Source organism: Dermatophagoides farinae, chromosome 2, assembly GCF_024713945.1.
Source record: "Dermatophagoides farinae isolate YC_2012a chromosome 2, ASM2471394v1, whole genome shotgun sequence".
NCBI classification, from domain to species: domain Eukaryota; kingdom Metazoa; phylum Arthropoda; class Arachnida; order Sarcoptiformes; family Pyroglyphidae; genus Dermatophagoides; species Dermatophagoides farinae.
The window spans coordinates 8,278,503-8,290,837 of NC_134678.1; the positions used below are offsets into that span (position 1 = coordinate 8,278,503).

At 34.9% G+C, this 12,335-nt stretch overlaps 5 protein-coding genes across 6 annotated transcripts; 1 reads left to right on the forward strand and 4 right to left on the reverse strand.

Moving 5' to 3' along the window:
- Positions 1-69: 69 nt before the first annotated feature.
- Positions 70-3,348, reverse strand: LOC124499647 (uncharacterized). The gene has a single exon (XM_047063584.2). The coding sequence runs from the start codon at positions 3,346-3,348 to the stop codon at positions 118-120; it is 3,231 nt and encodes a 1,076-aa protein (XP_046919540.2). The 3' UTR covers positions 70-117.
- Positions 3,349-3,516: 168 nt separating this feature from the next.
- On the reverse strand, positions 3,517-5,896 carry LOC124498633 (ras-like protein family member 10B). Its single transcript, XM_047062422.2, has 2 exons — positions 4,815-5,896; positions 3,517-4,751 (listed from the first exon to the last, which is right to left on the reverse strand). The coding sequence occupies exons 1-2, from the start codon at positions 5,137-5,139 to the stop codon at positions 4,075-4,077; spliced, it is 1,002 nt and encodes a 333-aa protein (XP_046918378.1). The 5' UTR covers positions 5,140-5,896; the 3' UTR covers positions 3,517-4,074.
- Positions 5,897-6,436: 540 nt separating this feature from the next.
- Positions 6,437-8,095, reverse strand: LOC124498627 (oplophorus-luciferin 2-monooxygenase non-catalytic subunit). 2 transcript variants are annotated; one of them, XM_075728874.1, is made up of 3 exons: positions 8,022-8,089; positions 7,852-7,940; positions 6,437-7,754 (listed from the first exon to the last, which is right to left on the reverse strand). In XM_075728874.1, exons 2-3 carry the CDS (start codon positions 7,856-7,858, stop codon positions 6,580-6,582), a joined length of 1,182 nt encoding a protein of 393 aa, XP_075584989.1. In that variant the 5' UTR covers positions 7,859-7,940; positions 8,022-8,089; the 3' UTR covers positions 6,437-6,579. The 2 variants fall into 2 exon arrangements, with proteins under 2 accessions (XP_075584989.1, XP_046918371.1); XM_047062415.2 differs by having other exon boundaries at positions 7,852-8,095.
- A 48-nt stretch (positions 8,096-8,143) lies between these two features.
- Positions 8,144-11,207, forward strand: LOC124498608 (uncharacterized). The gene is made up of 6 exons (XM_047062398.2): positions 8,144-8,259; positions 8,357-8,628; positions 8,690-9,206; positions 9,263-10,376; positions 10,446-10,878; positions 10,967-11,207. Exons 3-6 carry the CDS (start codon positions 9,137-9,139, stop codon positions 11,135-11,137), a joined length of 1,788 nt encoding a protein of 595 aa, XP_046918354.1. The 5' UTR covers positions 8,144-8,259; positions 8,357-8,628; positions 8,690-9,136; the 3' UTR covers positions 11,138-11,207.
- Positions 11,158-12,250, reverse strand: Prosbeta6 (proteasome beta6 subunit). The gene is made up of 4 exons (XM_047062425.2): positions 12,060-12,250; positions 11,885-11,992; positions 11,727-11,808; positions 11,158-11,650 (listed from the first exon to the last, which is right to left on the reverse strand). Exons 1-4 carry the CDS (start codon positions 12,143-12,145, stop codon positions 11,213-11,215), a joined length of 714 nt encoding a protein of 237 aa, XP_046918381.2. The 5' UTR covers positions 12,146-12,250; the 3' UTR covers positions 11,158-11,212.
- Positions 12,251-12,335: the final 85 nt, after the last annotated feature.

Sequence of the window (12,335 nt, forward strand, 5' to 3'; positions counted from 1 at the left end):
GCGCTACCATTGTTGAAACAACGAAAAATCTCTTTTTTTTTGGTAATCAAGAAATTAGAGTTTTATTCATTTTTTTCGAAAAAAACAAAATTTATATTTTTATTTATTAAGCACTGTTCAAACATAGCCTTTAAATCGGTAATAATGATCATGGTATTCCAACAGTTTTCGAAATAATTGTCGTGATTTTTGATTCAGTCGCGAATAAAGATTTTTCACTACATTGCCATTTGTTTGTTTCTTCATTAAAGAATCAATCAAATGGTACATGGATTGTTGTAAATTCTGTTTGATCATTGTTGTTACTGTTGTTGTTGTTGTTGGGTTGTTCAACGATAATTCCAAATAATCGGCAATCAAATGTTGGGCATATGGATGGAATTGATCATACTGTGATAAATGAGCAATAGATTGTTGCAAAGAATTCGAACATTGTTCCAATTGCATTTTCTCCGTATCGGTTGCATTACCGAGTGTTTGTTCATTGGTCATCTGAATTAATGAAGCAAGATTTGCCCTTATGACGTTACGACCGGTACACATTGATGCAATGGCTAGATATGGCCGACGTGATATTGTCAGATGAATGATTTCTTGTATTCGGGCAAATAATTCGCAATACAATCCGATACGACCACCGTATGCAAAGATGTTTACTTCGAAACATAGATTGTAGATCAGAAATAAATGTTCATTCGTTATGAGATCGAATTGGATGAATCGGTCCAGTGAATCATGGCAGAATTGTAAAATTTTCACTTTTATTTGATACATTGCATGCGAACAATTGTTGTTGTCGGTAAATTTATTATTGCTCAAAAATGATATCATCATCATTGTTTCGATTATCTCACTGAAATGATTGTTCAACACTTGAGTTTTCTCTTTCGAATTCATTGTGGTTTCGGTGGCCATTTTCGCCAGAATATGAACATAGAATTTAGCCTGTGCTAAATCTAGACAATGTACGTGGAGATGATCGAGACATTGTCGTAGTGAATTTTCCATTTCGTTTACATCGATGATTGATTCAAGAATCGGGCCCAATAACGGATCAATTGTATCGATGCATTTGTCACATTCATCGAATCTTTTTGCCATATCTTTGAACTGAAACATTTCATCGGAAACTGTTTTGAAATTGTGGAAATTTTCCTCAGATTGAAATATTTTTTTCCAGTCAGATTTTGAATTGATCTGATGACAAAATCCTGTCGAATCAATAGTTGCGGTCAATTTGACACCGACAACAATTTCATTCCATCGATTCATGAGCAAATCATCTGGTAATAAATGTGCCAACTTTTGTCGATTATGAGCAATAAATCTTATGAAATGAATCAAACATTCATTATCATTACCATGATTGGTAATCGAAAGATTTTCATCGTCAAATAAAGAGAGAAATTTGTGGAATAATTTTCGCCATTTGCCCTTGCAATTGATTAGAGAAGAAGCATCGCCACGGTCAATTAATTTCTCCTCAAACAATTCAGTGGAAGCTTCGATGACAAAAACAAAATCTTTGTGCTTATTGGATAGTTTTTGTTGTTGGAAAAATTCATTCACCATTTTATACATCAAACGAATCAGTTGTTTGTGGTTGGCGAATAATTGGCATTGGAATTCAGATTCAAGATGATGATTGGATTTTTCCATTCTTCTCTTGAATTGTCGAAAGTTTCGCAATAGAATAGTTTCAAGCATGAAAACATAACCGATTCCCTTTTCATTAACATTATCATGACATTTAAGCAAATTGATCAAATGCTCCAGTGATTGCAGTAAACGTTCCTTATCGTTCATTCTGAACATTGTTGCTATCAATCGATCGAATAATGTGGGACACTCGTTGATGAAATAATCGCAAACATTTGCTAACAATGTATAAATGTATTTGCTTGGTGAGATGAAATCAAAAAACCAAATTTTTCGTACCGAACACCAAAGACGAAGATTGAGCGGCACAAAAATTGGCGAAAATTGATTGGCCGCATCATTTTTGATGAATTCCAATTGAATGGCCCATGAGATGAGAATCAAACGAATCTGATTGAATGGAGCGATATATTCAAGTGGAACACATTGCAAAAATATTTCAAATAGTTTTCGTACATGATTCTGGGTACATTTATCCACAACGTAACGATCATTTTCCATCAACATCTCATCATCCAATAATGATCGATCGGTTTGAATGATTTGATCGGAAAATGTTTGAAGCGATTGGATCATTTTCATATGTTTGTCAATGGTCGAATCGGGTATATCACAGCCATATTTGAGCCAATGTGGTTGCTGCGTCATCAATGAATCATCATTGAATATTTGTGGAATAAGGTAGTGAATTTTTTTCAAAAATAATGTTATCAATACATTTTGAAAACATTTACTTTCCCAATGTTGTTGATGATGGAAAATTGCTTTGATGGTTTCATTGCTTTCATCACCATCATCATCATTATTATTGATAAAAGTGTCGAATAAAAATTCCAAAATTGATACAAGATCTTGATTGCTATTCAACTCGGAGAGAAGAAAATTAAAAACATCACCCACCAATAATGTTTTACTTATCAACACCTGATTCAATAATTTGTTGAATAATTCATGATGATCAACATTGTTATCACGTTGTTTAATTAGTCGATAGTTGAGCAATAATAATCGAATCAAGTAAATTTTCTCATCCCGATCATCGGATAGATTGTCAAAATTATCATAACATTTTCGCCAATATTTCACCGTTGTTTTCGGAAATATAGTGGTCAGATCATATAAGTTGAATGCATCAGATTTTAATTCGATTGGTGATGTTTGTTGATAATGAATGAAATTGACAACAATAGAGGCTAGTGAATAATAGATTTGAAATAGACATTCACATTTACATTTTAATGGTGATGTTTCATTTTCCAACCGTTCGACAGTCGAATCGATCAGAACGAGAAATCGTTGAATCGACGAATCTTTTCTATTGTCTACTATTCGAATGTGTGATATGAATAGGAAAAATAATCGCATTGTACAACGATTTTTGGTGTCAAAATTTGCCAAAAATAATTGCCATATCTCCAACACATGTGTTGGATGTAATTCAAACGTTTTGATTCGATAAATTTTCTCAAATTTTTCCCCAAATACAAATTTGTGCTCGCGATTTAAAGGTGGCATGTTTTGTTTCTGAATGAGAAAATAACATTGATGCCATTGGGTCAGATTATTATTACTGGCCGATATTTCAAACAATGTGAATAAATCTGATTCACTGGATAGGGTTTGGCTATGAATTTTTGACAACAACGATTCCATGATTTCAAACATAAATTCAAAATTCAACATGAACATGAATATATTCAATCAAAATCAAGAATCAACAAAAAAAACAGGCATGGAATTATGACTGTACATATAATACGTGACTGATTTTTTTGAAAAAATTAAAAACTAGTAGACTAGTCTATAGACTAGTAGATAGCGATATAGATTTGACAATTGATTGATCATCATCATTCATTTATATTTTAATATTTTAATTTCGACTAATAAAAATCATCATCATTAATAAAGTTGGTATCCAAAAGAAAGAAAGATGGAAAAAGGTAATTATTTCACATTGTTTTCGTTATATTTTATATTTTATATATATAGGTTATATTATAATAATAGTTGAATTTAATATAATAATGCCACTGGTCGATGAAAGACTTAGTTATTATTTCCGTCGTATGTATGTTTGTGTGTTGTTTATCCCTCGAAGAAGAATAATTTTTTGGAGCAAATGAATTTCTATGTAAAATGATGAAAGGGAATGTATGTGAATGAATGTTAGTGTGTTTGTTCAATGAATTTCAATAACGATTAACGAATATCCTACGAGGAAAGATCATCATCAAGATATATAGATTGGAGCAATAATGGGTGTCTGTGTATGAATGAGAGATAAATCTTTATTATATTTCAATTTGAAAAATGGCACGTTGAAAGAGATGGGTGATGGAAATTGTGAGAGAGAGTTTCATTGTTTCATAAATACCAAGAATCAATTAGTGATCATCATTTCATTTCACTTTGTTAAGAAATATGACATATTCTTCTATTGCTATTATGATTTGCAGCCAAATGGCGACTGGTCGTTGTTGTTGATGTTGTTGTTGTGGTTTGAAATAAATCTCCACCACCGGGTGACATGGTTCGGGGTGGCACATTTACCGATGTTGCATTATTGATTTTAATGATTGAAACGGATTGATCTTTACTAGCCATACTTGGAGCACTTGTTATTGGCATGGACGTTGGTTGTTGTTGTTGTTGTTGTGATGATTCGGCTGAGGCAGCTGCCACCATGATTGGGTCGATAGTTTTGAACAATTCTCGAAATATGGCCACAACACGCCAATTATATTTGGCCGAACATTCCAGATAATTACATTTCCATTGTTTACGTATTAGATTGGAGAATTCTTTACATGCTGGCTGTATATCTTCATATGGGGAATGAATCTGACTGGATGATGTAGGATGTAATAGCGAACGATGATGATGATGCACATTTCGATGACGATGATGTTGTTGATGGTCATGTTGTTGATGATGGTGATGATGATGATGGTGGTGGTGGTGGTGGTGGTGGTGATGGTGATGTGAACGCATTTGTGCCAAAACATTCAGACAAAGATCAGCTTTTGTTCCAACGATCCAAACGGGTACGTTTTGCATATTACGACTTTCAAACAATTGATCACGTAATACTAGTATGAAAATATGAAAATGAATTGAATTGAATTGAATTGGAATGTTTATGAGTGACTTACATTTGACATAATTGAATGTGGCGGGTGAATTGAGATCAAAACAAAAGATGTATGCATTAGCATTACGTAATTGGCATTGTTGATATTGTGACCATTCGGTTGTAGCATCGGTTGGAAATTCTTTGATTGCAGGCATATCAATAATTTTCAATTGATAAAGATTACCATTGAACATTGTGGAACAATGATAGATATTATCTTTGTTGTTGACGGCAGTGGTTGCTTCGTATTGATCGTCATAATAATTGTAAACAAATTGCTGTATTAACTTTGTTTTTCCAACACCAGTACTTCCGAGCACGCACACCTTTACAAAGGGAGGCATTTAGTCAACATTGAACTATAATCCAATGACAATCGGTGATAAGGCAATCGGCCAATAATGAGCAGTGATGATGATGATGATGAGGATGAGGATGATGATGATGATGATGCACCAACGTGAATGCCGGTCAGTGCTATCACTGTCATAACGATCCTCATTTGATTGACTGACATTTTGATTGGAAACCAAAGTCAATTTTGCTAATAATGATAATCATTGACCATGTAATCAGAGTTGTATTTGTTGATGATAATTTTATTCGAATCATTTAGCAAGATTATTTGATGAAACAAAAAAAGGGTTTCAAAGTGGCAGAGCTATTTACAGTCAATCAACAATTGATGCAATTGTTTTCTTTGCCAATCTCGATTTGAACAATGAACACACACCTACACACGAAAATCAAATTCATCAAATTCAAATTGATTGAAATAATCAAAATTGATGAGCATCATCATGATGAGAAGAAACGTCGAAAATTCATTTCTCATTCATGTTTTTCAGAATGAAGAATGAGAAAGTGAATTTTTTCTTTTCTTCGTGGTGGTGGCGGTGGCGGTGGTGTTAGTGTCTTTGCAATATTTCCCCACAATCAGTTGTTTGTTGTTTGATTGTGGTGTGGCATACATCGGAAGAGTTTGTTTCGTTGTATGGATTGACCATGAGAAAATGAAGAAAAAAAAAGAGAAAAAACTGAAAACTGAAATTCAGATGCAAACAAGCAGAAAAAAACGAAAAATTTAATAATGTGACAAAGAACCCGACTCATATTATTTTGAGAGAAAAAAGGGGACATGGACAAACTGGGTTCCAAATGGAACAAAATTATATTATATAGATCGAGAGCCAGTGTGTGTGTGTGTGTGTCTGTATAGATTTTGAGCTTGATTCATCAACGAATTTGAGAAAGGCCCCATCAATTTTTCTATATCTTCATCATCATCATCATCAATGACGGCGCATGCATCGACTGTGAATAGAATTGGTTTTTTCTTTCCAAATTCAATATCGAATGGCTTTGAAAAAAATGAATCTGGCAACCCCAGAAGTTTATATGGTAGGTGGGCGTACCGAATGGGTCCCAATGGAACGATGGTGGATGAATGTGTATAAATTGCCAGATTGCGATTATAGAGAATTGGTCGTAGTAACCGACCGATTCAGTTTTGGTGTGTGTGTGTGATAGCATCGTAGGACGCGCATGATATATCTCCATTATCGACCAAGCTTTGGGAAAAGTCAGGTTTTTTTCAGCCAAAAACATGAGCTAGATGTTCAAATGGTTTTTTCTCCTTCATTTGTCGTTTGGTTCATTCATTTATTTTAATTTTCCAGAATTTTTCAACAGAAAACAACAACAACAAAACAAAAGAGAAAAGAACAAATTTTTTTTGTTTTTTTTTGATGTCAGAAGGAATTGATTGATGTCTATGTCCATGTTTAGTTGACGACGATAAGTTTATTACGTTTACGGCCATTTTTGATACATTTATCGAATGAAATCAGATCGATATTGAACGTTTGTTTGGGGCCAATTTTGCACATAACGTTCAATATTTGATTGACGAATTTATGCCGATCTCTTATGATCCAATAAGAATTACAATCACAGACCAATGGATTATCCTGTAGACTGATACGATTCAATGGACTGAGCTGAAGAAATGGTGCGAAAACATCTTCATCCAGATAGGTTAATTCCGGATTCCAGTACAGTTCCAGATGAATGGGACGTTTAGAGTTGAGAAAAATGCCCTTTTCAAAACTTGTGTTGTTCAATTTATTATTGCCCAAATAAATGTACAGGGTTTGATTGGATGTCTGTTCAAAATCGAATGCATTGGCCGGTAAATAATTGATACGTTGATGTGAAAGGTAAACATATTGCAATTGGTTCAGGTAGTAAAAGGCGAAATTTCCAACACTTTTAATGTAGCCATTTTTCGAACTAAATTTGTTGAAATTCAATTCTTTCAATTTGACGAAACCGGATTTTTTGCCAAATGCCACCGTAGGTATGGACCGTAATCGATTACGATTCAGCCATATCTTTTCCACGTTAACCATTGAATTGAGTGAATCGAATAAATCACTGGCATATTGATCTTCACCGAGTGAACTTTCTCCTTGAACAATAAATTGTTCAATAAATGAACCACTCTTTCGGAATGTATTGGCCGCTATACGTCTCAGGCTCAGACAGTCGATTAGTTTGATACTTTTGAATTTGATTCGATCACCAAATAAATCATCGGTTAGTTGGGAAATTTCCGTGTTGTTTAGGATGAATTCATCGAAAACGATGCCATCACCATGATCATGATGATGATGATGATGATTAACATTTCTGTTTAAACGTTCGAATTGGCCATTCAAATTGAATTCATATTCGCCATCACAGATGATTTTTCCATTCTCACAACGGCATGGATGATTTATGATTGATTGCGAGCATAATGTTGATAATGATGTATCGTCATCATTTGTATGATTATGATTATTATTGTTGCCAAACATTGTACCAGCATCGCTTGGATGGATGAACATGAATATTGTCACCACCACCACCACCACCACCACCACCGTCGATTGTGATGTTATGATGGACAAAATTTCTGTCAAAATGACAAGTAAATGAAATGACATGACAAATAGTTTATGATTATTATTATTGTAAATACAAAGCAAACTAACTCATACAGACACACATACTGGTCATATCGAATGTGACAATGATGATGGTGATTTATAATGATCATCGATCAGAATTATTTTTTAAAGAATCGATGACTGTTGGATCTCTATATACATTCAGATGTATGATAATGGCATAAAATGGTCAAACATTGTTTCAACATTGATGGAAAGTGAAATATATTCACCTTCAAATGAATAATGCAAGCCAAAATGAATGAGGCCAAATATCAAGATTATCGACACAATCAAAATTGATCATTTTGAACGTACTACTGCAGCAATATACATACATCTAGTGAATGTCATAGAACGTGTTTGCTGTTGATTAATGAGAAACTGCTGCTATTACTTGTTGTTCCTGGAATGTAATGAAATTGAAATCCATTCATTCCCAATGGTGGGAGGAATAACTAACAAGTTCATGTAAGTTGTTGGATTTCAATCGGAAAGAGAGAGAGAGAGAGAGAGAGAAAATAAATGCAATGTTTTTTTATTTTGATTTTCAAATATTTTTAATTAGAAAACCTGTTTTGTTATATGTCTGCCATTAATTCATTAAATTATGAATTGGCCATGCAAACAAGAAGAAAATGATGAACGAAACAAACATTGATTCAACAATCAACCAACATTGAAATTCTCAAATACCAAATGTCTGGTTCTGGTCATCAATCTATTCATGATTTCGATGTGAAGGAATTTTTTGTTATCATCAACCAGATTTGAAAAACTGGACTCGACCAGAACGATGTTTGGAAGAAAGAGAAAAAAATCGAAAAAGGGCACAAGGGGGTAATGTGAATAATAATGTTGGGTTAAATTAAATAAGCAAATCTTTTTTTTCTTTTTTCAGAACTTTGGTTAATGTTCAACAGGTCAACTGTGGTATAATGTTTGTAGATAAAAAAAAAGAAAAATATTTTTCTTTTTTCCATCTTGATCAAATGATTAATGCTCCGAAAACGATTTGATGCTCGAATCAAAACAAGTCGATACTGAAATGGAGCTAAAATTGTCGTGGTGGTCATCATCTCGAGGAATGTGGTTGGGTTATCGGCTTTCGTTTTGGTCGTATAAAAACCGAAACCCAACATTTTATACAGGTTTCACGCTCATACACCAACCAGTCATGCATAATAGTCATGTTATGTTGATTGATCTCTTCATGTGATACTTTGATCGATTTGTTGAAATATCCATCTAAAGAAATCAAGACAGGGAAAGAATTTTCTTCAACAAAAAATAATCGAGCTTCCCATTTCCGTTTGTTCCTTTCATTCAACGTCCAACATTCAGGACAATGGATCGCTATTTTGGCATTCTATTGATAATTGCACTTTATTCCTATTGCTCACTATTCGACCATTGCTGTAAGAATTTGATTGATTTTTTTTCATTGATTGTTGTTTCAATTTCCTTTTTTCAGTTTCATTAGAATGTGGAGAATTTACTTTACCGAACAATATTCTTGAAACACGTATCGTGAACGGAGAGATAGCCACTATTGGTGAATTTCCCTGGCAGGTATCCATACAACGACGAGTTCGAGTTCGAATGACCAATATGGGTAATGTTTCAGCATCACCATCATCATTGTTGCCACCGTCTTCTTCGGAAACGATTGTCGATGATGATGATGAAGAACCATTTAGTAATGAACTTTATTGGCAAAAAAGTCCTATGAATATATTGATTGAAGATTTATTACGTGGTGCCAATTATAGCGATGAACAGATACAAAAATGGCTGGAGAATTCCTCCAATTCATCCAATGTTCCCATCATCAGTGTTTATCCACCAAGCGCCAATAGTTCCTCATCCACACCAATCAACGTGGTTATTATTGAAGGTCAATTATCGAAAGTAACACTTTATCCACCTTTACCTACATTCCCGCCTGATCATGTATTTCCACCACCACCACCACCACCACCACCACAATCTGGCCATATTGATTCACCAAAATATCCACCATCACGGCCACCGCCAATTCAAACAAGTTCTTGGCCAACACGTTTAACTACATCGACGACGACTACGAGAACAATGTCCACAACAACGACAACCGTTCATCCATTTCCTACAAATTCAATTTCAACGTCTAAACCACCACCAGCAGTATCATTTCCTCCTTTTCCATCATCGTTGCCTCCATGGATAACATCATCATCGTCGATGAAATCATCATTTCCAACAATAATGACATCGCCCAGACCACCCATGATAATTACAACGCCAAAACATTGGACATGGTCGACGGCAAGTAAACCAACAATGCCACCACCGATTCCAACCATATCTAGATTGCCAACATGGTCACCACCATCAACATCACAACCACCAAGAAGAATGCCACCCATAATCCTACCGATTCCCACGTCAGCACCACGACCAAGACCTCAACCATCACCAATGCCTCCTACTCGTCAACCTAGACCGCCGATTACCAATCAAGATTGGCAATGGAAATGGCAACATTTTTGCGGCGGATCAATTATCGATAATCAATGGATCATGACTGCTGCTCATTGTGTTGAAAGGTAAGATGAATTGATTGATTTGAATTTGATTTGTTTCATTAATCAATTGGTTGATTGTTGCATGAGAAGCATGAAAAGCATTTATTCACCGGGTATGATACAAATAATGGCCGGTTCAACAAATTGGCGATCACCGGACACAGAACACGCTGTTACAATAGCCGTGGACCGAATCATTGTACATGAAGGATGGCGACAACGTACTGGTCAGAATGATATAGCCCTATTACATCTATCACGACCAATAAGCTATGTCCAAAAGGATAAAATCTACATTAACAATATTTGCCTATCACGGCAAACACAACATGAATATGAAGGAATGGTCAGCTCATCTGGTTGGGGTTTCGTTGCCAAAGATAATCGTATCACACCGGAACTGATGAGACGTGTTGATCTTATGATTGTCGATCACAACACCTGTCATCAGGCATTCAGCAGAGTCATACAGGTTACAACTAATCAAGTTTGTGCTGGACGATCTCATCGTGGAAATTGCATGGTAATTCTTGTTCCTATTGAATTGAATTTTGTAACCAAGACATTTTTCATTTCTCTCTCTCTCTCTCTCTCTTTATCTCTCTAAAAAGGGTGATTCTGGTGGACCATTGATCCTGAAGGATGGAAATCGTGCCATCCAGATCGGCATCGTGTCATTTTCGATTCCATGTGCTGTACCCGGATATCCGGATGTTTTCACTCGTGTCTCTAAATATATTGACTGGATAGCAAAAAATACCGGTATCAATTTCTATGGATGATAGATGGATTACAAATAAAGTTGCAATAAAAATTTATTTATTCAATTTTGATAATTTAAAAAAAAAGAAATGTTTTCAATCTTTTCGAAGTGAAAAATGTTCCTCGTCGAAACCTTTGTCCATTTTCGATTTGGTGTTTGTTTGAATGGATGCAGCATCACCACAATAAATGTCACGTTCAGCAGCCGATATGAAACTATCCTTTATGAGTCGGGTAGCCGTGTCCAATGTTAATTCCGAATTCTGATCCAAGATTGTTTGATTTGAATGACCAATTCGGTTATCCAATAATGGTTGTATCAATGGTGAGGAACTTCCACAGGCCAAAAATCGGGTACGATCAAAACTTCCAACTGGATCATAGCCATAGATGGCACCGGCACCATTTTCATCCAAACCGACAACCATATTCGATACATAATAAGGAAAAAACCGTTTGCTGTACAACATGTTCGATACCAATTGAGCGATCGATTGAGTGCTCATCGATTTACCATGATCATTGTAATACAACTGTTACAAATACAAATGTTAATGCATTTCAAATATGATTCAATTCATCATCATCAATCAAATATAATGAGATTACCTTGATACGAGTTTGAAGAACTCGGACAAATGTTAAAACATCACACCAACAACCAGTGGAGCCAAGTACTGTCTGATCAGTTCTAATAGATGAGCATTTCATCAATTATTATATGATTACAATATAAAAATTCAATTCCATCAAAAACAACAACTTACAATCGAAAAATTTTCGGTTGATCACGGGTATAGATGGTGTATCCTTCAGACAAACGTGTATCCGAAGCAATGATGGCAAAATCTTTACCAGCAATGGCCACACAGGTACTGTAAATTCATTAGAATTTTTGATCAAAAAAACACCAATATCAATCATTTGAATCATTCAACTTACCCTCCATTGTCAGTATATGGAGAGAATTGGTTTTGTTTCGGCGTTAAATAATCCTGAATTGGAGCATTGTTGCGTAAAGCATGCATTTTTTCAGATTTTTAAAGAATCCAAACTGAAAATTTAGCAAAATAGAGATTATCAAACTGTTCAACACTGGCAAATTGTGTGACTTGCAAAATTCAGTGACAGAACAAAATAGTGACCACTATTTTAACACAATAGCCTCGTTTGTGTTTCAATAGTGTGAGGTTTGTTCTTGTGTTCGAAAATTGTACT